This window comes from Myotis myotis, unplaced genomic scaffold (assembly GCF_014108235.1).
Source record: "Myotis myotis isolate mMyoMyo1 unplaced genomic scaffold, mMyoMyo1.p scaffold_m19_p_12, whole genome shotgun sequence".
NCBI lineage: Eukaryota > Metazoa > Chordata > Mammalia > Chiroptera > Vespertilionidae > Myotis > Myotis myotis.
In genome coordinates this window covers 1,572,928-1,598,173 of record NW_023416316.1, presented here as the reverse complement: position 1 = coordinate 1,598,173, position 25,246 = coordinate 1,572,928, and the positions used below count along the sequence as shown (strand labels likewise).

The 25,246-nt window shown below is 49.3% G+C and overlaps 1 protein-coding gene across 13 annotated transcripts in view; it reads right to left on the bottom strand.

Moving 5' to 3' along the window:
- Positions 1 to 1,773: 1,773 nt before the first annotated feature.
- The window catches only part of SETX (senataxin), a 60,862-nt gene continuing 37,389 nt past the window's right edge, over positions 1,774 to 25,246 (bottom strand). For 7 of the 13 annotated variants that reach the window (XM_036329267.1, XM_036329273.1, XM_036329278.1 and 4 more), the window contains 14 exons: positions 23,927 to 24,159; positions 22,653 to 22,820; positions 21,999 to 22,149; positions 18,508 to 18,612; positions 18,202 to 18,314; positions 16,400 to 16,471; positions 14,332 to 14,481; positions 13,412 to 13,519; positions 10,756 to 10,943; positions 10,123 to 10,215; positions 8,463 to 8,627; positions 7,470 to 7,568; positions 6,217 to 6,304; positions 1,774 to 4,954 (listed from right to left, as the gene is read on the bottom strand). In XM_036329267.1, coding sequence (XP_036185160.1) covers positions 4,238 to 4,954; positions 6,217 to 6,304; positions 7,470 to 7,568; positions 8,463 to 8,627; positions 10,123 to 10,215; positions 10,756 to 10,943; positions 13,412 to 13,519; positions 14,332 to 14,481; positions 16,400 to 16,471; positions 18,202 to 18,314; positions 18,508 to 18,612; positions 21,999 to 22,149; positions 22,653 to 22,820; positions 23,927 to 24,159 — 2,450 coding nt within the window. In that variant the 3' untranslated portion in view covers positions 1,774 to 4,237. Of the gene's footprint in view, positions 4,955 to 6,216; positions 6,305 to 7,469; positions 7,569 to 8,462; positions 8,628 to 10,122; positions 10,216 to 10,755; positions 10,944 to 11,225; positions 13,198 to 13,411; positions 13,520 to 14,331; positions 14,482 to 16,399; positions 16,472 to 18,201; positions 18,315 to 18,507; positions 18,613 to 21,998; positions 22,150 to 22,652; positions 22,821 to 23,926; positions 24,160 to 25,246 lie in introns of those variants that run through there. The other 6 variants (XM_036329274.1, XM_036329280.1, XM_036329271.1 and 3 more) reach the window with 5 other exon arrangements.

Here is a 25,246-nt window from a genome sequence, read left to right as displayed (position 1 = left end):
TGGGTGACCGTGGGCAAGTAATTCAGTCTCTCTGTGCCTCGGTCTCCTCATCTGTGAAATGGGGGCATAAAAATACTACCTGTCACCGGCGACGGCGAGGACTAAACAAGCGGACACAGTGGTGCCCACAACACTCCTGGTCCCTGCTGTCCACGGTGCCAGCTGCTGTCCACTTCCTCTCCCCCCAGGGGTGCAGGAGCCCACGCTCTATACCATTCAGAATGGTGGTCACAACCAGGTGGGGGGGCGTGGAGTGGCCGCTCCTATTAGTAGCGTCCAGTTCTCACGCTGGGTGGCGAATTCGTTGGTGTCCTCATGGTCGGCCTCTCACCTCCCATCGGCCTGGCACACACTAATACAGGCTTCATTTCACAGAAGTGGTAAGAGCTGCGGGGTGCGCGCCGTCAGTGGCCTGAGGATCACCTGGACGCACACAGGCCCCAGGTCACCCGTTTAGCCCGACTTGCTAACCCTAATTCACTGGGCTCCAGGCTCACTAAATCAGAAATTCTAGGCGAGAGCCCGGGAGCAGGGGCTTTCAAAAGCTCCCCGGTGGCGCCTGAAGTGCAGCGTGGGCTGAACACGCGGTCTAATGATTCTGTTCGTCGCCGTGCTGCTTGGCAACGGGCAGCCGTGTGCACAGCACCGAGCTGGGCTGCGGGGACAGCAGCCCCCAGGCCCTGTGCTCCCACCACCCGGCCACCACGGCACCATGTATGCCCTTTGTCTTGGCCAGTGTCGTGTGCAGGAGAGGGACAGTCACTCGGGTCCTTTAGAAATCCGCGCACAGAAACTGCCTTACGCTGCCGCACACACTGTACCTTCTATTTAAGCTGGGCTAAGGTTTCCTTTCCTCCCTGAATTGTTTATCCCACGAACAACGAATGAGAGGCCATACCTAGGAGGGGGTAGGGACTGCGCCTGAGCTGGGCAGGAGGGACTGTAAAATCATCACGGCCCTAGCCGGTTTGGCTCAGTGGATTGAGCCTCGGCCTGCGGACTGAAGGGTCCCAGGTTCGATTCCCGCCAAGGGCACATGCCAGGGTTGTGGGCTTGATCCCCGGTAGGGGGAGTGCAGGAGGCAGCCGATCAATGATTCTTTCATCATTGATGTTTCTCTCTCTCTCTCTCCTTCTCCCTTCCTTTCTGAAATCAATAAAAAAATACACATACTGAAATCAATAAAAAAATACACATATTTTTTTTAAAAATCATCGCTTCAGTTGTGATGAAGTCCTCAACCTCCACGGTCCTCGCAAGGCACGCACCTCTCCCTGCCGAGTTTACTGTGCCCGTAACTCAAACACATGACTTCGCCCTCCTGGGAAGCTGTGAACGTGGCTGTCTGCTCGCCCACCCGGGGACAGTGACAGGCAAAGTCTGCCTCCACTCCCTGAAGTTTCCACTTCCATAAACCTGGGTCTACTTCTGTGCCCAGCAGCAAGTGCCCTGGCCGGGCAGCGGCGGTGCCCTGGGGGCTCCTCTCCGAGAGCCTGTGCACTTGTCCCTGCCCGACCCCAGTCTCAGCCTAACCGGATCCAGCATTCCTGCTGGGCCAAGCGGCACCAGGTGACGCGTCGCGCGCCTCACTGCCTTACAAACAGGATCCCAAAGAGAGCTGGGAAGCCGGAGTGGATGGGGCTGGATGATACGCTTGAATAAAACAAGTCCCACCACATAACTTACTTTGGCATCAAACGATGCGAACGGCGGGTCAGCCAGGAAGCACGCTGCACCTTAGTTTAGTAACAGAGAACTCCTAACCCACGCCAGTTGCGTTTCCACTTTTTAATTCTATTTTCTCTTAAAACTCAGGTTTTAACAAGGATGACAGGCCTAAAGTTTGCCAAATCCCAGCTGGGAATTCAGAGCATAGAAAAAGACAAAGCTCCAGCAAAAAATATAATGTGCACAACTCACTTTAGAAAATAGTTTAGGTACATTCTGGTTATAAAACTCATTTACAGATTATTCACATGTATTTATCAAAACTCTCCTGCTAATACATGAAGACATGTAACTAAATAAACTGTGCACAGTAAACCCCAGGCAGGTCACATGGAAAAGCAAAGTCAGTAGAATGTATTCATGATGGAACAACTGGTATGAGAGCAGACAGGCACTTCCTTCCGTGTAGCACCCTGGCTGGCCCGGAGCAGGCAGCCTTTCCTCCAGCTGCGCTCAGCTGCCACTCGCAGCGCTGGGACAGCCCAGCCAGGAAGCCACACCTGACACTTGGAACGCTCTATGCAAATGCTTTTACTCAACAACCAATGGTCCCAAGGGCAAGGGCAGGTACCCTGTGTTCTGCCGGGAGAGCTGGCAGGGCACAGGCTTGCCCTTGGAAAGGGTTATGCGAGTCTCCGACTACATCATGCACCGCCAGACCAGGGGAGCCAACACGCGTGAGAACAGGCCTCGAACTTAACTGGAAATAACACTGTTGGGCATGGCAGACGCCTGCTCTGCAGCAGAGGGCGGCAAGCCTCACCCAGCCTTGTCTGCCTCCCTCACTAGCTCGCAGAGCTGTTAGGCTCTGAACTGCTGTCACACTCCAAGTATCTGCTAAGCGGAGCATTTTCCCAGGACCGAGAGGAAACTTAAAGTAACACTGAGATGTCTTCCCCCAGCCCCGACCCGCCCTGCGCTTCTCCTGCGGCCCAGCCAGGGCAGCTGTCCCAACCCCGGGAACACCTGCTCCCCGGGCGGGGGTGCGGCACCACGCCAGAGGACAAGCAATGAGGTAGACTTTACACTCGTGCGAGCACACACTGCTTTCTAGAGATCTCTTGGGAGTCTACGGGGCAGCAGAGCTTCTGCCTAACACAAAGCCCTTCTTGCTGAAAGCAGAGCTCAGAAAACTTCTAATGGCGCTCGCCTCAGGGTTCGCTTTCCCACCCCATTAGCCAGTGGCTGCAGGGCAGTCCCCCGAGCCTGCTGCAGCCACGGTCAGCTGCCACTGTCTGGGAGATCCCCGATCCGTTCTGTCCGTGTCTGGGAAGGTGGACCGAGGTGCGGCACCCCACTTCTCCGTCGCTCAGACTCCCCTCCCTGCACGCTCTCCCGCCGGGCACTCGCACACCGGGCCTTTCCGCAGGAAGCGTCCCGCTCTTCCCGGTTCTCAACCCCAAGTTCTCTCACCCTCTTCTAGCCTCTTTGAAAGGGTGTTGCATTCCTGCCTAAAATTCGGGTGTCCCGAAAAAATGAATACACACTTTGAATAAACATCCCAATGGGCTACATCTGAAAAGAAGGAAACATCCATCTAGCAGCTGTTACGTGTGTACATTTCTTTGGGACACCCTGCATTACACCTGGCCTGCCCTCGTGGTTCCCAAGCTGCCGGGACCAGACACCCTCCGCCCCCCCGGATGTATAACATGGGGCTTTCCAGGCTCTATCTAAACTGGTCACTCAGCTGGGCCCCCTGGCAACCTGCAAGCTCTCACAAGCGGATGAGGGGTCCGTAGAGCTGCCCAGCACTAGCCTGGCCCTGGGCCACCCTGAAGTGGGAGCCCACCATGACAGGAAGCTCACAATACGCTGGGGTGTCTGAATGCTCAGTCAAGGCTTATTTCATGGCCGAGTCTTCTTTTTCAGGAAGGAGAAGAATTTTTGCTAGAGAGCTGTGTGCCTACTAAAAGGTGGCTGAATCCCTCCCAGAAATGTCCTGTCCGTGCCAAGGTGCCTCGTCTAGAAACGTCCATCAGAACCTGACCGAACAGAACCCCGCTTCCCAGTGTCCTGCCCTCACTTTGTAAACAGAACCGGACACGCTGGCCAGCAGCGCCCGCTGCCCCAGGCCCGCCTATTGCACACCCGCTGCCGCAGTGGCTCAACCGCCGCCCCGCTCTTCTCCTCTTTGCAATACAAAGTCTGTTCTGGCGAAAGGACGCACACTGTAAGCAAGGGAAGAAGAGCGTCTACTAGATTAACTTTTAAAGGGTTCTGCTATTTGCTATACAAATATACATTTCAACGTTTACAATACTCGCTCCGGTCTGACCTAACTTTTTGTAGAAGAACAAGAGGTCAACGCTGCAGGCTGCACGTCAGGGCATTATTACCGACACATGCACCCTCTGGAGCTTTGGCAACTGACGACGAGCAAGAGGCTCAGGGCTCAGTTACATTGCCCATGTTCCCCAACAGCACACACTCCTGAGAAAAACAATCGTAGCCGAAGTCCTCGTGCTGCCTGCAGTGTGCCTGCGGCTGGCCGCGCACGCCCGGCTGACTACAGCTTCCTCTTCTTTGAGCCGCTGTCCTCCTCCTCGGCTCTCCCATCGTCCCAGCTGGAGCTCCTCTTGGGGTGATGGTTCCCAGGGCTGGGCATCTCCTGGTCCCTGTCACTGACAGCCCTGGCCTCTCTCTGGTGGCTGTGACCCCCTTGCTGGTCACTTTCATTTGTGGAGTCAATGCTGGCGCCAGGAGGTTCACACGGCACGTGAGCTCTGTGGCTGCTCCATGTGGCCAGGCACAGCTTCAAGGCGCGGTCCAGAGTCCGGGGACTCACAGGGAAGCCGGGGACTCCTAAGGGGGGCGCTGCTTCAGAATGCTGGGGGTCCCGGGGCTCTGGGTCCCTTGGGCAGTTCCCTGGGGCTTCAGCGCTTATGCTCATTCTCCTGAGCAGTCGTGGGTCCCGAAGCTGGTCCTTAACAGGAGGCCGTTCAAGATCCTTTCCAGCAACACTATCAGCAGCCTCCTTAGCGTCCACGGATGCGCGGTACAGGGAGTCACCCAGCAATGTCCTGTTCTGGTCGCTGCCCGGCGAGCCGCCCTGGGGGCTGGAGCCCTCAGGGGCCGCAGAAGGAGGGTAGGTCAGACTCCGCTGCAGCACCGACTTGAGCTTCAGGATCTTCATGGCGTCCTGCTTATAGTTCTTGTCGCAGGTCTTGACGATGGCGCCACGCCTCTGCGCATCCTGAATCAGGTGGTTCCAATGCTGATTGTCCTTGAAACCAAGAGAAGGGAGAAACAGTTACACCCAACAAACACGCACACGCTTGGGAAGCAGCAGGCCCAGCTTCATTTATGAACAAAGAAGCAGACTTTCATGAACAGATTCTCCAGCATCTGCTACTTGCTAGACGAAGCTGAAAGGAAAAGAAGCCAGTACACAGCCCCGGCCCCATTAGAGAGAGGCCACCGCTGTCGGCCAGACCCCGTCCCCCCGCAGCCGTGCTGCAGCCTGGACGGCAGCCCCAGGGAGCTATTTACATGTCGACTAATTAAAATCAAATACAAGAAGACTTCAGGTGTACCAGCCACATCTCACATGCTCAGGCAGGCACCGTGACCAGCGATCAGCGTGCTGGGCACTGCAGACAGAGCACTTCCGCTTTCATCCCAGGAAGTGCCCTGGCTACTGGTCTGGCCCTGCCAGCCTCGCGCAAGGTAATGACACCTGGAACTGGAAGGCCTGGCTTCAGAAAGGCCCAACTTCTGAGTGCCTGTCACTGCTCCAGACAAGCACCAGAGCTTCCACCAAATTCAAAGGGCAAAACCACCTTCATTCAAGATTGAATGTCGTGCCTTTAGCAACACTTACGCTTAAGAATAGGAGGTACAAGCTTTAAAAGTTCTTTTAAGGGGGTACAACAGAGTCGTTGAAGACTGGTACAGTTCAATGAGAAAGACTGCATTTGAGCGCCCTCTGGTGGTACTAACCAAAATGGGGAAATCTCGCCTAAGAGAACTTTGTTAGAGAAAATTAGGAAAACCGAAAGTCACCCCCACTGAGACTAGTAGCAAATACAAGCTTTAGCTGATGGTGCTGTCCCCAGGGGAGCCTGCTGGCCGCTACTTCTAGAGTCTGCGCGCAGGGAGCCCCACCCCGGACGTAGCGGCTCCGCGCTCTCCCCAACGCCCTCGCCGTGCTGTGCCGCCGGGCCCACAGCAGCCACGCTGACTAGCGCTAGCACTTCTCGACTGAGGGTCACACAGCACCTACCCGCCCTACGGTGCAGAGAGACTTTTCAAAGGTCATCTGGAGAGGACACTGGATACCTGGGCCTCGGCTGAGGCAGGTGAGTGGCCTCCAGGGAGAAGCTGCTGGGGACACACGACTCTGGGAAGAGGCTCATTCTTTCATGCCGCCATGTGTCCCCGAAACCACTTCCATGTTGATGGAGAATCAGAACTAAACATCGACCGACCCACTGTCAGAAACGCCAGACAGACTCGGAGTTCTCTGGCCACCGAGAATGTACCTACCATCAGGGTCCTCAGATGCCCAAGGATGAAGAGGCTGTACTTGGCTCGTGTAATGGCGACGTTCAACCTCTGCAAACTCGCCAGGAATCTAGGCGATCAGAAAACAGTTACTTCTTTCTATAGAGGACTCAGCATAGCAGTGAGTGAAACGGGGGGATTTTAGACAGTTTTTCGTGGGCTCTGATTTTTAAAGTCACAGTCCTTTCTCACTCTTCCTCCCAACACAAGGCACCTGGCACAGACGCAATTCCCCTTAAAAAGAGTGAACGAAACACCCAGTGCTTTCCCTCAGAGGGATGCATCTGTCAATTTTCCTATTCTGACTTAAATGAGATGCTGCAAATTTTAACAGTATAATTTTTAAGCCTTAAAGACATCCCAAAAAGATGATACGAGATCAGGGGTGGGCAAACTTTTTGACTCGAGGGCCACAATGGGTTCTTAAACTGGACCGGAGGCCGGAACAAAAGCATGGATGGAGTGTTTGTGTGAACTAATATAAATTCAAAGTAAACATCATTACATAAAAGGGTACGGTCTTTTTTTTTTTAGTTTTATTCATTTCAAACGGGCCGGATCCGGCCCGCGGGCCGTAGTTTGCCCACGGCTGTACTAGATCAATTATTCTTAAATGTAAGTGAATTTGAGATTACGAAAATACGGTGGAACCAGGGCAGACGCACACAAACATCAGACAAATCTAACAACAGGTCAGAGAAACCTGGGGAATAACAGAACTGCTTGGTACACGTTAAAGCTGAGATTTCAGATTAGCTGGAGAAGAGACTGTTTACAAAATGGTCCGGAAGTAACTGGCCTCCTCCATGTGTACATCAGACTACCTCTAGGCAGGGGCAGAGAGAAATTAAGGTATTTTAAGAACAAGTAAACATTTATAAATCTGCAAAAATTTCATCTGCTACTTATAAGAAGAGAAAAATCTCAGAGCCCGAGACCCAGGGGAGTTCTGACACCCACCACAGTGCCCCGAGCATCTCTGCTAAGTCAGCTGCCGCAGTTAACAAACTCGGCCAAAGCAGGAAACACAGAGCAACGAGGAAAAACCAGGTTACAACACATCCCAGGGAGACTAGCAAGCCCCTGCAGGACACACTTGACCCAGTGACTGATTTCACTCTTATTAAATGAAAGAACAGACTCACATCATCGTGGGTTAATTAACATATAAGGTATCGAGGGAAGCAAACGCAACAGGGGATCAACTTCACAACTTCAGTACTCAAGTTACTCACCCGATTGAGCCTTGTATGGCGTTTGCTCTGACACATGTAACAATAATACAGTCTTTCTGACGACCCTGAAATGCATCCACAGTATCTACTTCTGCTAGCCTGTGTGCAAAAGAGAAGTGTTTACTGAGAAAAGAGGATTATTTAACAGACCTATTCATAGAGCACTATTTTTCAGAAACGTTTTTTCATGGGATCTGTGCTTATGGAAATGTGACTCCCATAACGCAGAACTCACCATTTTAAAGCACACTGTTCAATGGTTTTTAAATCCATTCACTATGGTGCATAGCCATCATCACTAATTTCACAACATTGCCATCACCCAAGAGAGAACTCCTGTCTTGATTTCCCCTCCCCCACAGGCCCTGGCAACCATGACCCCGCTGTCCATGTCTAAGCTCTTCAGCACTGACATTTCCTGCCAGTGGAATGCGAGTGCGCGGCCTCATCTACGCCGTAGCGTGTGCCCGTGCGTCCTTCCTTTTACGACTGCGTATCTGACTGTATAGGTGGACCAGCACTTACTTATCCATTTACAAACCCTGCCCGGAGTTCTTTGTTGGAAAGTATTTGATCACTAACTCCATCTCTTCACTTTTTCTAGAGTCAGTGTTGGTTGTCTGTGTGTCTCTAGGGTAAGGCACTTCAGAGTTAATGGATTTCTAATATTTAATCTTTAATTTTCCTGCTGAGGTGAAAAGGAGACAGAAGCATGACAATGTGACCTCCTGCACCTTGTCAGTTAGGATTCGGACCGGCAGTCCCGGAACTAAAGGGAAAGGCCGAGAGCTGCGGTCAGCTCCGCCGTCAGGTCTCCCGGTGACCAGCCTCTGATGGCAGGAGGCTCCGTCCACAGGGCTGCCAGCGGCCCACCCCGACCCAGTGTCCTGTGCTGGACCGACTGCCACTCCCCACAGGTTTCCTTTCCTTCTAGCCCCTTTCTTTAAACAAATGGAAAAACTGGAAATATCTGTAAAAACACAGATGCCTCACCCTCTTCCTTCAAATTCTTTGTCCAACTCCTTCAGAATCTTCATCTTCTGAGCCTTGTAATGGGTGATGATGCCAACGTTCCGGAAATTAACATCCCTTCCTTTGTCTCTGAGAAGTTTAATCAATTCCATCACCACTTTGATTTCTTGAATGTTTACATATGAGCTAAGAGGGGAAAAAGAACACATCAAAACTAATAGCAGCCAAAAAACAACAACAAAACCCTAGTAGCAGCCCAGCCGCTAACTGAAGTGCCACGTGGCTTCCCCTTCACAGGGGGCAGGCGGTGTCGGCACCACGCAGACAGCAGGGACTCAGAGGCCGACACTGACCCGCAACCCTGCCCATGTGAGGAAACACAAAACTACTGCTGGTGAAGCAAAGCTGTGAGAGACAGAGAGAGTCTGAAGTCAGCGGAGGTTTAGGCAGCCATTTCTCAAACATGTTAAAACAGGAACAGGAAGAATGAAAGTATAACGAAGAAGATAACAAAGTTAATTCTACAGACTGGCTGGCTGCCTTTCCGACACTGAGGACCGTGCTCCCGCTGCAGCCTCTCTCTAATGCCCACCACTGGCCGTGCCAATCAGGCACCGCAGGGCTGAGGGATGCCATCCACACGAACCTGAGTGGCGTGGCCCCTGGAGATGAACGACATGGGGTCCTGCAGTGGCCCAGTCCTCACTGTCCTCCCCGCTGGCCTCACCCTGCACTTCCAACTCACTTCCCAAACAGCACGCTCCCTCGGTCCCACCCCAGAGGCGACATGCAGGGGTCCCGGGGGACACTGCACCTGCACTTCTGTTCTGAGGCTGCCTGGCCTGTGTCGCTTTAAAAGCCTTCAATACCCACCGCCCGAACTACAACACTTGCTACACAGACAACCCGCTAGCTAGCTGTCACTTCTATCCTTGAAACCTTTATTCTGCTGGGTCACCTCAGGTCTACATTCCTCTTGCGACCTCCCACCCCCCAAATGCTCCCAGGGCTCAGCTCTCAGCCCTCTGCTCCCTCCACAATCCCTCTGGCACCACAAGCCCCGGCCGCCTGCTTCTCCACCTCTGCTGACTACTCCCTGAGCCTCAGCCAGGACACGGCTGCGCTGCGGCTCCAGGACACAGGGGACTTTACCGTCCTCACTTCATCCTGGACAGGTGGTGCGTGCCCTGGTGCTCACAGAGGCAGCCCCAGGCTCTGCATCAGCGCCCACCCTCCTTCCTGCCGTCACGCACAGACCACTGAACAGTCCCAGCCACGTCCAGCCTGTCCAGCCGCTGCCTCCCTCCGTCAGCTGCATCTATACTGACCCTTCACAGCACTTCAGCCACCGGCATAATGAACACCTCGGTGATGACCTGGCGATGCCTGTCTTCCTTTTAGACCACAATAACCTTGCTCAGAGCTACGGCCATGGCATGGATCTATTCAAGTGCCTATCACATGTTAGGTAATATTATCCCCGTTATACACTTAAAATTAAAAGGCTGAAATATACAGAGAAAGACATTGGCAATTTATTTTTAAAAAGGAGAAGCTATCACAACCTGGCTAAATAAAAGTGATCGCGCACAACATTAGACAGTGTTTTAAATATAAATATGAACAAAAATACTGCGACAATTATGGGACCTCCCTTCAGAGTGAAGAAGGGGGAACATACTCATTCTCCCGTCGTTCTGAGCCGTCCCCGACGTCAAACACGAGGTAAGGCTGGAACGGCCAGCTGGACGAACACCGCGCGCTCTCGGTCCCTCTACGAGAAAGCAGCCCAATCAGAGCACAGTCAGTTATAGGAAGCGTTTACTTATGTTACCATTTTCCTTGCAGAGGAGGAGGCTGGGAAATACGGGCACAGGAGGGATCTTCTTTAATTGAAATGTGCTTTTGTGAAAGGTACACAATACATTTTATTTCTAGCCTAGTGCTAGAGAGAATGAGCTGTGCAATTAACACATAACAATTACAACTGGAAAGTCACTCATAACACACGAAGTAGAAAGAGCAAGCCATTTCATTCTATGTAGAGTGTGGTATGATTTTTGGTTAAAACAATTAAAAAGATGTGCATAGTACACAGACTAGAAGACATACCAAAATGGTAGCAGTAACTATTTCTGGGTAGTATAAACATCGGTGGTTTTCCCCCTTTTTTGCTTATCTATGACTTTTATAATTAGAGAAAATTATTAAACCTTTGATTTATACTTCTTATGACAAGACTTAAGAACACAGTAATCTAGTTCTTCTAAATCCTACAAACAGAACCAGCTCTCAGGTGGGGAGTGGGACCCACCTGTTGGTTTTCAGGCTCTTGTTGTAAATGTAATTGGAGGGGAAGAGACAGATGTCTGGGTGCATCCTGTACTGCACGGTCAGCTGGAGCACCGGCAGCCTGCCGCTCACGAGGTGCTCCACGTTCTCCTCCAGCAGCTTGCAGAAGCGGGCCATCATCGACTGCTCGTAGCCGTAGTCCTGCGCCGTCTGCAAGGGAGAACAGAGCCGTCACCTGGGAGGGTCCGCTTGGCTTGTCCCAGTCAAAACAGTCACTGAGCTCTAACATGTACACGGCAAGGTTCGGGCCATTACCAACCATCAGTCAGAGAAAGAGTTTTTTGTGTTTTTTTTTGTAAATCCTCAACCGAGGATATTTTTTCCACTGAATTTTAGAGAGAGTGGAAGGGAGGATGAGAGAGCCAAAGAGAGAGAAACATGGATGTGAGAGAGAGACATCGATTGGCTGCCTTCTGCACATGACCTGACCAGGGCAAGGGATTAAGCCTGCAACCAAGGTACGTGCCCTTGACCGGAATCAAACCGCCACCCTTCAGTTCACGGGCCAATGCCCTATCCACTGAGCCACGCCGGCCAGGGAGAGAAAGATGTTTCTGACCCTGACCTTGAGAAGCCATGGAGGCTGGCCAGGCAAGCTGAGGATCTTCTCATGTAGAAACCCTCACACTGCCACAAAAGGAATGATCTTGGGAATGACCACACTGAAGCTATTCTGATGCTAACAGAGTTACCTGACTCAGTGATGAAAGAAGCAAAAAAATGTAACACAGACTTTAACAATCATTTCTGGGTTATGCTCTCAACAAACAGAAATATTCCTTGTCACTGTAAACAAGCCCTTTTAAAGACTGATGGCTCTGACCACCCTCCCACACACAGTCAGCCTTCTCAGCAGTCCAGCTCCAGCCTCACCGAACATGCTTGTGAAGGAAACAGACGACTGACTGACTAAGGTGAGCTCGCACACCCAACAAGGATTCCAACCTACACTCTGAAAAGCAGTCGCCTCACTGACAAACCAAGAAAACTGTTGTCATGTTATCTTGGTTGTACCTTGGATATACTTTTCAATGTCAGCATCAGATCAAGATTTGAAAAGCATTTTATCAAATAATCTAGAAGCAAAAATGTGCTCTGAAAAACACACTAAGAGGGGAGCCCTTCCTGAGTGGCGGTGAGGACATGGGCATTGAAGCTCTACGTGCAAAGCTTGAATTCACCTGCTTCACAAACTGGGAGAGTGGAGAAAAAGAAATTACTTCTAAATAATAAATGATTTGCATATGTGAATTTAAGTAGGATTGTGTAACTAAATAAATATTAGTAATCGTTTGGCAATTCCATTTACATCCCCAAAAGTTTATTTATTCAAATTAGCTGAAACTTCATTTTAAATATTCTCTCTGGGGGGAAAAAAGAGGACTTACATGAAGCAACACACCTATTTCCAGAAAAAAGCAAAACAACATCAATTTGCATATTCACACACGGAAGGATACTTCTTGTCTATTCACTGATTGGCAATAAACCAAACTGGCACAGAGTGATTCTGCACCTTTAAACAAGGCCAAGCCCTATGCATGTCCAGACGTACACAAACCTGACAGCCACCTGACACCATCCTTCGGGAACTTTCATGTGTGTCCCCCGCCAGGATGCAAGCTCCACGAGGGCAGGGCGGCCCTCAGTAAGTAAAGACTGAACACGGTGCATCAATGAGCATACAAATGCCCAGTGGATCGATTAAAATACTCACTTAACTGTTCAGCTATTATCCGTAGAAAGAGGTGGAGGAAATTAACTTCGTATTTATTTTCTGAACTTTCCTCAATAAGCCTGTATTATTTTTGCAATTAAAAAAAAGCCCAAATGGATTTTCCTCATTTTTATTCTTAATCAATCACCAAAGCAGGCACTCAAATTGAGGCCCGTCAACACCCCTTTTCATTCCATGCTGCAGCCCTTCCACACACTGAACCCGCACAACTTTGAAATATGTGCGGGGCCCAGCCCCTCAGATGACCCCAGTCACTAGGTCCTGCCTGCGTGCCCTCCCGGGAGCCAGCTTTCTGAGGCAGGAAGCAAGGCGGGGTGGGGTGGGGAGGGTTATGATGCTGGTGCCAGACAGAGCACAGTCGCCCTTCCGTCACCTTCCCTTCCCGGGGGTGTGAGGGCCACAGGCACTTTCTTGGACTACAGGACTCTAAAGCTGCAAATATACTCTAAATGTGTCTTTATAAGATTTTCCTCAAATTTGCACATATTTAAATATAAATCAGTAGGTTGGGGTTCTTTTTCTTGCTTTTAAAGTTGGTTTTGGTGTTCACATTATTAAAGTAAGTCAGATACGGCCCTTAAAGCAGCTGCACTCTGCCTGTTGCAAAGGAAAAGCCCAGCGCGCACGGAGTAGGTTCTTTCTAGTCTCTGGTCTCTGATGCGGCTCCTGTCACACACAAACACAAGCACAATTACCAACAAAGGGACACTGTCAGATACTTTAAGACTCAAATGGTGGTTCTCTTTTCCCAGCCTTTCCAACACTTTTCCCTGCAAATAAGAGATGATGATCCAACAAAGACCTTCCCACCCCTCCCCCCCTCCCCCCCCCCTCCCCAAAAGGCCCTTCCACTTTAAATGGGTGGGAACAGGGGACTCACCAAGGAGATGACTGTGGGGGGGAGCTGCTTCGGGTCTCCGACGAGGATTAGCTTGTTGCAGCGGTGGATGAGGGGGGTAAGGGTTTCCACTTCACAAGCCTGCCCGGCCTGAGTAGCAAAGTGCAGGAGAAACCAGCTCAATGGCCTTTGCATTTATCCACGTGCAGTTTACCTACACAAACGCTTTAACCATTCAGAGGAGAACCACACTTTCTCCTTCTGCACCAAATGCCAAAAACAACAAAACAAAAACACTCAATAAAGACCACACATGTATTTTGAAGTCAGCCACCATCCAGGTGCCACAGATACCTGGGAGCCAGCCACGAGCCAGCAGGCCACGGGTGGCCCAGGTCTGGGTCCTTTGTTCCTGCTGGGGCTGCAAGTCTGTGACCGGCCCCCCGCCCGCCTCCTGGTCCTCAGCAGGCCTTTCAATGGCAAGACCTGGCCTTCTGCCGCTGGCTGACGCGTCATCGCGCCCGCCTGCACGTTCTCACCGGGAACTAGGGACCTGGGGCCTCCTGGACCGATTCCTGTATCTCATTTCCATCCCTTTTGTCATCTGGCTCTACATCTGGCAAACACTAGGTACCTAACAAATGCTCAATGAACGAGGAAAATACAGTGGCTCAGAGCTGTGCAAAGTACATTTCAAATGCTGCAAAAGGTAGCCTGAGCTCTTCCAGCAGCTCAGACAGTCCCTGGGAGGGCTCTGTGAGGAACTGGCAGGCATCCTCACGAGTCAAACGCCCCCGCTGGAAGAGCAATGGGGAGGCGGCGGCAGCATGTTTCAACGTGAAAGACTACGTAATGGCAGGTAAAATCCGACGCGCAGTCCACTGTGTCGCCATCTCCGCAGCCCTTGTTCGTCTAGAGTCCGCACAGCACTAGTCCAGGCTGAACGGCCGCCGCTCACTGACCTCGTCAACGATGACACAGCTGAAGGGGACCCCGCCTTGCCCCCGGAAAGCGGACTCGAGCAGTAAACCGCCGCTCGTGCTCAGGGTGCAGCAGATGATGTGGGACTCTAGGATGATGTTGCTCTGGGTTTTCTGTGGGCGCCCTTGAACCTGAGACAACAACAAAGGTTCATTACCATTCAGTTGTATGTGAATTCTAGGCTACGGCAGGGCAACTTTACTATAAAGCACCCATCTTCATTATGTGACAGAATAATATTTAGTAAATGTAAGAGAACCACAATCTAGAAAAACAAAAGAAACTTCAGATCAAAGACACAACGGGACTGTGGCAGAAGCAGGCAGTGTGAATGACACCGCTCACTGCGCGAACCAGCATTCTCATCAGAGTCGGTCAGCCTGTTTCTGCTGACCCCCACGTGACCCAGTGCTGGGGTCCAACCCCAGCAGGTCCAGGGGTTCCCAAAGGCATAGACGGAGTCGGCGAAGAAGGAAGGACACGGAGACAGTGTTCAGTTGATCAGCAGCCTAGCCAGGATCTCCAGCCAAGTTCTGGTCTGGATCTCCAGAGAGGTTCTGCCTAGGATCTCCAGCTAGGTTCTGTGTCCATGTTCTCTTACTAGGTTCTCCAGGTTCTCCAGCCAGGTTCTGTAGCCATGTTCCCTCACTAGGTTCCTCAGCCAGGTTCTGTCCAGGTTCTCCAGCCAGGTTCAGTCACCAGGTTCTAGTCAGGTTCTCTTGCCAATTTCTGTAGTCAGGTTCAGTCCAGGATCTTTTGCCATGTTCTCTCCAGCGAAGTTCTTCTGTCTGTGTAGGTTCTGTCTTCTTTGTTCTGTGTTCTAAGTTCTGTCTCTTGCTGTCTTGTTGCATCTGTATTTATACCAGTTGATTCAATCCTATCAATCTCTATTACAAAGGTTAGGGCGTTTCTTATCTTCATTCCAGGGAGTAAAGATTATGTAGCTTAAGCACGATTGTTCGTAGTTAAAGTGATTAATTACCCGCCTGGCACTTAGTTAAGAGGTTTTATTCCCTCCCTAACTTCAGGGGAAAATCCCTACCTGGGGAAACAACCTTTCTCAGAGAGGAGACCTTGGTTAAAACATAGTGCCAAGAAGGTGAGCAAACATATTAAGAACAGTATGCCATATATGCCAGGTCCTTAGAAACAGCAAGGATGGACCGGCTCCCGGCAACCCAGGCCCCACGTGAGCTCGGGCAGGGGGTGGCAACGGTGGGCCCCAGGGCTCTTGGGCTGAAGTGCCATCACCCATCTCCTCTCAGCCATCAGTGAGAAAACAGCCAAGTGCCACCACAGCCACAGAACAGTGACGAGTAGCAGAAACCTTGCTACCTGCAAACATGAACTTCATCCTTCAACTTGGGGAAAGTTGAGTTTGGCCCGGTTTAAAATCTTACTGAAAAGCTTCCACCTAATTTTTAATTAAAAAAAAAAACAAACTGCTAATGGAAATAGGCATTAAATCCAACTGCATTTACTCAGCCACACAGAGAAGGCTGGGACTACATTCAAGAGAGACTCTCCTCAGACACACCGCTGGCAGCGCTGGTGGATAGTCCGCCCTCTCCCTGACCCCACGGGAATCCTGTGCTATTTGACAGGCAACATGGAGCTGCCAGTCACTGCGCTGGGCTCAGACACGTGTGATTTTCTTTGTTCTTAATAGGAAGACACCATAAACTTATTTTTATTTACTATGCATCTGGCTATAGTGACCAGTTGATTCTGCAGTTCGGGGGGAGGTGGAGTAGACCCTCCGACAAGAGGTTTTATTAATACTTACCCAGACCTAGAAAAGGAAAGATATTCTATAATCACTTCTTTCTTAGAAATCTCAGGTGGTGGTAAGAACTCATTATTAGGCTAAAGAAACAAATGTAAATATACATGTAATTACACCATCTCCACTTTTATATTTGTTTAAAATTTCTCAAAAATGGAAAAAATTTTAAATGCAATTGATAAAAGCCCAGAGGTTATTTCAACTATGTCATAATGAAAAAAAGAAAAGAAAAACCAGGAAAATGCTATAAGTAAACTACTTACCTCTTTAATTTTAGACGCAAGTTCCTGCCTTTCTTTTGAAACTTGGGCAATTTTTTCATCTAATTCTTGCCTCTGGAAAAAATGAGAACGCCATCTTTAAAGTTGAGTCAGCATTTACAATGCTTTCCAGGGGACTGTCACTTCCAAAGGGCGGGCCTGCACTTGACGAAAGCTGGTTCACCCAGTTCCTCTTCTCTTTGCAGTGCGGTCCCGATGCTCTCTGCATCGCTGCGTAGCCGGAATCTGGCTAAGCCACTCCGTGCGATCGCTGCCTCCGCACCCCTTCTGTTTGGCCAAGCAGCCTGCACACCTTCAATGACACTGGCCCTTCATACAAGCCCCGGCCGAAGCAGTAGCCCAGCCACAGCAACTGTAAGCTCCTGGTAGATTTCTCCAACATCCTTGTGAACAAGGCTCCCCTGCCCCAGGGCCTGTATGCCTTGACCATCCTTTACATAACACCCCCCTGGGAAGTTTGAATTGACCAATCCAGCCTTAGCCTGGGAACTGCTAAGCACTCCACCTCACAGGCCCTAATAAAGGCTCGTACGTGCCCCAGGTCCTGCCTCCCTGTCTGCACTCCGCCTTGACCTCCTGTGGCCCCCCAGGGTGTGCTGTGTCTTTCCTCCAGGACCTGTGAGTGATAAACTTCTCTCATGGTCTGCTGCTGACAGTCTCACCACCAGCACCCAGACTCCACTTAGCAGGAAGGGAACCTGATCGTTTTCACACTATGTACGATTCCGTTGGGTACGGTGCAGGGCACCTCTGCTACTTCTGAGCATCTCAACCCTTGGTCATCATTCCTTCACTCGTTTCCGGGTAGTTCAAGTGAGACTATCAATCACACCTCCATCACCTCTGGCCACAGCGGCAGGCATTAATACAGGCCTGGTCAACCATGGCACCCTGTCCCTTAACACAAGGACCAGACCTGCCTCACACCCAGGGACTAATCCAAGTTCTTCGCTGGAGCAGATGCCGGTAACAGCGGGAGGCCTTCTCTCCAGTGGGCTTTCTAAGCTGGGGTGGAGCCCAGAGGTGCTGGCCCTCAGTCTTCTCCGGGAGAAGAAATGCTGACTCTCAGACCAGCAGGTCAAGGTGGAGAAACGGCATCATATGCTAAAGTTAATCCACTCCTAGATGTCCCAGCTCTAGGTGCCAGTGAATTCTGTTTGTCTAACTTAACTTTTTTCTACATTAAAAAAAAAATTATTTACTGATTTGAGAGAGAGAAGCATCAATTTGTTGTTCCACTTATTTATGCACTCATTGGCTGGATTCTTGTATGTCCCCTGACCAGGGATTGAACCTGCAACCTTAGCATATCTGGACATCACTCTAACCAACTCAGCTACCCGGCCAGGACTTGTCTAACTTAACTTGGATTAAATTTAACTTGCAATCAAAAGATACCTCATGAATTCAGTGCAGTTTTAGTATAAGGCAGGCAACAGCAAACTACAATCTGTGGGTCAAATTCAACTCGCCATCTGTTTTTGTAAATAAAGTTTTATTGGAACATAGCCACACCCCTTTGTTTAGGATGGCGGATCTCCTGCTGTTTCTGTGCTACCACAGCAGAGCTGAGTAGCTGAAACAGAGACCTGCAAAACCCAGGCCATTTACTATCTTGTCCTTTCCAAAAAAAGTTTAACTTTTTTGTAAGGCATACCACTTTTGTCTAAATTTTTATCAGCAAATTATGCTATTCCACAATGGAAAATGGCATCAGATACTTATCAGCTAGTTTGTGTATCTATGATATATTAAAAACCATTCAGCAAGAAATGTTTAGCTACCTGGATTCCTCTTCCATATCGGCTTAAAGCACGCTGGCGGGAAAGTTCATCTAGTTGATGGTCTAGATGTTCCTTCCTTCTATGCATCTCCTGAACGTAAGGTAAGTCTTTTTCTTTAAAAAAAAAAAGATAAAGACTTGTCTGCCAATTCTCACACACACACACATATGTGTAACGAGAAGAAAAATTAGTTGTCAAAGCCACACTATTGCCAAGGTCTCCCCACTCCCTTCAATGCCCAAGCCACTGTTCACTGTCCAGAAGGAAACAGAGCTAACGTTAGCGTGAACCGTATTCAGTACTTACTCATTATTCTGTGGTTAACTTGGTTGTCCAAACTGAATCTTAGGACCTCATTATTAATAGACTTTTCTGGACCCAGACGTACTAAATTGATATCTCCACAGTTTCCTGTTGATAACAATCACACTTCGGAGATTAATGAGGACACTGCCAACCCCTGTCCATTATCGTGTATTTCTAACAATCATATTCATCAGAGAAGGGAGCTAATGTGAACTAATGAACTGGATACCTGGGACTCCACAGGAGCGCCACACACATTATTTTAGACAGTCCCTGTAGCAGCCCTATAAGTACTTACCATTTCTACCTAATGAAAGCTGGCGAGGTTGTAAAACACACTACATTGCAGAGCTGAGATTCTATTATACTAATGTTTCTCAAATTATGTTTTTTTTAGAACATTCCATGGTAGAATATATTTGGACAATGGTGAGTTAAAGATAAAAAAAGATTTCTTAACCACAGGAGGTTTAAAAAATAGAGACTTTTCTCTATCACTACATATGGGAATTTCTAAACAGTCTATTTGAGCCTCAACCCTCTTCTGCAGAATCTACAGAACAAAGCTTTGGAACTCACTTTCTACTTCACTAGGAACACCTAGAGATAGATGCCTCATAGATTATGACAGACATTCTTCAAACTGCAGGTGAGTTCATAAGAAGGCAGGACAAACTAGGCCCAAAACAAAGAGAAAGCTGAGAAGCAGAGCCAAAGCCCTGAGCTGCTGTGGCTGCCCGGAGGGTGAGGGTGAGGGATGCTCACCGCCTCTGTGCTCAGGTGCATTTACATTCAATAAAACGCAGATGAAAATCTTTAGCTCCACAGAGTGTGCCAAACCACCACATGGCAAAACTACCCTTCCCGTCAAGGACAGAGTCCTATCAGGCGGGCTTGGAGTTAAAGCCCGGCAGAAAGCCAATGGGCGGCTGAAGGAGAATGAACCTGTCTCGTCCCAGCTCAGCTGGGGAATTTCTCTTCTGGGACTTTCCGATCAGGCCGGTGCCACAGGTGAATGTAGAGACTGAACATACAATACAGGGAATGACAAAGGTGAGCCTCAGAAATATAGCTGAGATTTTAAACAATGAGAGTACAAGGAACAACTTTACACCAATATATTTGAAAGCCTATACGAAGTGAAATTTTTCTTAAAAATGTGAATTAGCAAAACTCACTCAAATCTAGAAAATTTGAATAGACTTGTAGTAATTAAAGACATTTATTTTATTTTACATTAAATATTTCTTTACTGATTTTAGAGAAGTGAGAGGGAGATAAAAACATCAATGATGAGAGAGAATCATCGACTGGCCGTCTCCTGCACACCCCCTAGTGGGGATTGGGCCTGCAACTCAGGCATGTGCCCTGACCGGGACTTGAACCGTGATCTCCTGGTTCATGGGGCTCAACCACTGAGCAATGGTGGCTGCAGTAAACACTCTATACCTGTGTTGGAGAAACACCCACACATATAGGAATGTTCATTGCAATAAAGTATGAAATCACAAAAAATGGAAGAGAACCTAAATGTCTATCAACAGATAATGAATACGCCATGCACCCCTACCGTTAAATACCCTGGAGCAGGTGTTATGAATGACTGTGTTGATAGTGCTATCTATAAATCATGAACCTCACAAACATACCATGGCTGGGACAGTGGCAAACTAACAATGTATTGTAATCTGACAAGCCAATGAATTCCATTTGTAGGTAATACATATGTGGTAAAAAGAAAATCGTGTCTGATCCCTCCGAATAAAGATGGCACGTCCCAGGCTCTCTTGTAGCTGGGTGTAGCCATGTGAGTAGGTTCTGGCCAAAAGGAAGTAGGCAGAGGTGCTACTGGCAGTGTCTAGGAACTTTCCTGAAAGGAAGGCTAGGATGTGCCTCCGTCCCCTCTTCATCTTTTACCTGGGACACTTGCTGCTGGGTGTGATTGCTGGAGCTGGAGCAGCCATCTATGCCCATGAGGGGCACTAAGGAATGAGGCCACACACAGTGGAGCAGCAGGAGAGGGAGCCCAGGTCTCTGAGACAACACCAGCACCAGTCCTGAGCTGCCGACCTCTGACTTCCCAAGTAAGAAAGAAACTTCTATCCTACTTAAGCCACTGTATTTAGAGTTGCTCTTATTTGCAGCCAAATCTAATCCTAACTGATAAAAGGTACTGTTGGGGAAACCTCAAGAAAAACAAAATTTGGTCAGGAAAGACAGGACATATGAGCTTGGGAAAAGTCTAATCCTAACCACCACTCAAGGTGTGTGCTGTGGGAATGAGGCGGGCAGGCAGGCGTTATCGGACATCTGCACTCAGGCGCCCTCAATCATCTGCGCTGCTCTCTTCCCCAACATCAACTACATGTGCTGAACGTGACCCTGGGGCACGCTACAGCCCTGCGCTTCACTCTTCAGTTTCTCCTCCTCCAGCATGCAGACAGTTATTTAATACTCAGCTCTAAGAACCACTGTTCAGCTTTCCAGGCACTAAATATCCACTCAGCCCCAGCCAGGCCCTGTTCCAGGCACTGGGACACCACAGTGAGGACTCACTCTTGCCCTTGGGGAGTGTACTCCATTCCAGCTGTACTGACCCCGTACAATCTGTACTGACCCCGTTCCGGCTGTACTGACCCCCGTTCAGCTGTACTGACCCCGTATAATCTGTACTGACCCCGTTCCGGCTGTACTGACCCCATACAATCTGTACTGACCCCGTTCCGGCTGTACTGACCCTGTACAATCTGTACTGACCCCGTTTCGGCTGTACTGACCCCCGTTCGGGCTGTACTGACCCCGTACAATCTGTACTGACCCCGTTCGGGCTGTACTGACCCCGTACAATCTGTACTGACCCCGTTCGGGCTGTACTGACCCTGTACAATCTGTACTGACCCTGTTCCGGCTGTACTGATCCCGTACTGGCTGTACTGACCCCGTTCGGGCTGTACCGACCCCGTCCGTACCAGCTGTACTGACCCCGTTCTGGCTGTACTGACCAAGCTGGATTCTCTCACCTCTGGGCCTTTTTACTGATAGGAATTCTGCTGGCATCGCCTCCCCTCACACCTGCCCTGGCCAACTCCTACGCGCTCCTCAGGTTTCACCTTAGGCACCACCTCCTTTGGAAGCCTCCCGAGCCCTCACATGACTGAGTCAAGGGTCGTCTGAAGGTGCCAGGAAGTGCCCATATTTCTCTCCTTCTAGAGAGCTTACATCTGGTCCTCTCACTGCCCACGCCTCCATCCTCTTCCTCCTGGGACTGTCTTCCGGAGGCTTCACTGCTGAAACCTCAGCACTCAGCACAGTGCCGGGCACCGAGAAAACGCTTACAATATTTGCTACAAGAATCACTAAGGACAGAGGGGCCCAGCCCATGGACAGGTTACCACCAGAAAGGAGCCTGCTCTTTATCATTCACAGCTGCCCACATGAAACACTGAAAAGAAAACAAAAAAACTAATGAACAGCCCACGTAAGTATCATACCCAGAGGATTTTTCTTGTCTTTACACCTTTCTTTGAATTCAAGGATGATTTTTTTCATCAGCTCATCCACGGCTGCGTTGGAAGGCGCACACACAAGCACGCGGTTCTGCTTGATCTTGGCGTTGGAGTTTTCATCCAACTGCCCCCTCCTCTGGTTCCACAATTCGCCACATGCACCAAACAAACAAAAAATACCCATGAGCCCGATGTGTCAGCACATCCTTTTCTCTACTTCCATGCGCATTCGGAGTCCCCTTACAAGCAGTTCACGTATCTAAAGCATCTACAGCCCACGCTGATGCTAAAATACTCAGGCACAGACTCTCCTCCCAACCTCCTGCGCCTCCCTCACTATTCAATCCGACCAAATGTAGCCAGGGAGACCCTCAAGGCGGTCGCCTGGCAGATATGACCGATAATGAAACCAGACCACCCTCTGGCCCTTAGGATTAGTTTCACCCAGACAGCATTTTCTGCCCCTTTTATTTCTTAGAACCTTCTCTCCCTCTGCTACCCGCACCCCGCCCCCGCCCCCGCCTCTGATAAAGTTCCACACAGAAACAAAGGCACACTGACATGAAGAGGCCCGCGTCAGTTAATTCAAGGACAGCGGCACCATGCCCTCAGCCACAGCACCGACCCCGGCGTCTCTACCTCCGTCAGCAGGCGGTACAGGAGGCCAACGATGGTTTTTGATTTCCCTGTTCCAGGTGGCCCATGAATCAGACAGATCTTGGCCACCGCCGGGGAGTGTTTCACCATGGCATACGCAGTTTCTATCGCTTTCTTCTGGTCGTCATTGAAATCCCTTAAGTAGGCAGTCTACACAAAAGACAGGAGTGAGAATGATAGGGCAAGACTCCCAAGGGCCCACCCTTAATCTAAAACCACTCTCACTACCGGAAAGAAAGGTACTCTGTATCTGTAGGCTTTGGCCCAGCATTGAATACAGTGTATTTTCATTTGGGATTCTTATAATGATGATGACAATAAGCTGTTCTATACTTCTCTGCTATTTCTTCTTTGGTTCTTCCCATTTTAGTCAACTCTCTCCTTAGACAGAAAAACAAGTGATACAGTGGAAAGAGCAGGGACTTGGATGCAGATCTGAGTCTAAACCTCAGTTTTACTCACAAGCTAGGTCTCTTAAAACTCTTAACCTCTCTTGCCCTAGCTGGTCTGGCCCAGTGGATGGAGCGTCGGCCTGTGGACTGAGGGGTCTCGGGTTCGATTCCAGTCAAGGGCACATGCCCGGGTTGCGGGCTTGATCCCCAATGGGGCGTGCAGGAGGCAGCCGATCCATGATTCTCTCTCATCACTGATGTTACTCTCTCTCTCTCCCTCCTCTCTGAAATCAATAAAAATATATTACAACTCACAAACAGACAAAAAGCTCTTAATCTCTCTTAGCCCCAGACTTTGTAGACCTGGGGCTCCTTGAAGGGTGAGAACCGACTGAGATGATGCCCGTGAAAGCCCTAGCACACTGCAGGGGGTAAACATATTACGTTCCTTTTGCCTTTCTCTGTGTCAACTTCCTGGAACTTATATGAAGCTCTTCCAAGGAGATATGTGTTCACACAAAATGACAGCTTCATCTTCACACTTGTAACACTCAATTCTCCTACGCCTGGACTTCAACCACCTAACGACATGTAGGCAGAATGCTCACCTCCCATTTTAATGTTGCTCTTCAGGCACACTTCCAATTCTTTACAGTACCCCTTTCTCCCGAGGAGGCAAGCCGACCCACTAACACGCACTCTGCAATACCAAAGATGACTAAGCACTAAACGACATTCTTGTGCACAAAGTGTGTGTTCTGTTGTCGACATAGGAATAGGCAGCAGATACCCACAACACGATGCTTTCACATCCTGACAATAAAACTTTCTGACTTTCCCTGTGATCATATAATCATCACTCACAATTCCCTCAGATGTTGTAGTTAGTAGACTTGTTGTACAGAAGTCCATGGGGTTTGGATTCAGAATAGCTCTGGCCAGTTGGTTTCGACTATTCAACAAAGACATTGCTTTCAACTTCCTTTGTGTAGTTACCAGAGAACTGATTACAACACATCTCACGGTTTCATTTACATTGACTGGGAATTTATCCTCCGTCTGGATGAAAAGGGAACACTCATATTTCCCATTATGCACTAGTATAAATAAAGAAAGAGAAAAAGCAATTTCAGTTACCAGTGAGTAACAATGTCCAGTTAAAAAGGCTACTCAGAATTGGATATTTTATTTAATTTTTAATTTATTTAATTTTGGTTTTGTATGACACGTTATTTAAATAACTCACTCACTAACAACTTCTTGAAGGCCTCCTAAGAGCCGGCATTGTTCCTCTCCTCAGGAGACTTCTTTTTTTAGCAGAGAGAGGCAGACAACCAATAAACACATCAGGCAGTGCTAAGCAAGTGCTCAGAAGAGAGCAGCAAGGGGATGAGGATGTGCCAAAGAGTGTGAGGTAGGGATCGCTGCAGACAGGAGTCAGGGAAGGTCTTCCTGATCAGGTGATACTTAAGCAAAGACTTGCAAAAGGGCCACTCAGGAGGCTACTGCAGTCATCCAGAGAAAAGTTAATGGCAGGATGGACCAGGGTGCAAGAGCAGAGTTGGGGCCTGGGTTCAGGGTACATTTCAAAGGAAGAACTGATAGGATTTGCTGATGGATTAGATGTGGAGTGTAAGATGAAGAGGCTCTGCCTAGTAAAGGAACAGCAGATGTTGGACGAGGTTGGAAATGTAGAGATGTCTGATGGTGGGCTACATGAAGAGTTCAGGGAAAGAGACTACTTTAGAAATATGAATTTAACAAATGTAATCATTTGCAAGAGTCAGAAGCATGGCTGTATCCTGTTACTGCTCTTCTAAATGCATTCTATACCAAGAACTGCGCTCTGGTTGCACTGGCAATAAGCATGACCAGTTACAATGCAGCCTGATGCTGAACTTAAAGGAGCCTTGTCACTGTTTTTAAAATGTGATGCAAAAGGCTAAGAATAATGAAATCATGTTCTCCTCACTGGGACTAAGAAAGCATCAATGTCAGAAAGGCAGCCTGGCCTAGAATAACGAACAGGCACTTAGCAGCCAAACAAAAGGAGGCTGCAATTCTGGACTTACATTTAATGCTGAGGAGGACCTTGGCTGCAGTACTCAACATGCCTGAACCCTCACTTCCTGACAGGTGGGAACAAATAATTCTTACTGCTTTGCAGGGCTTGGGAGGATGATA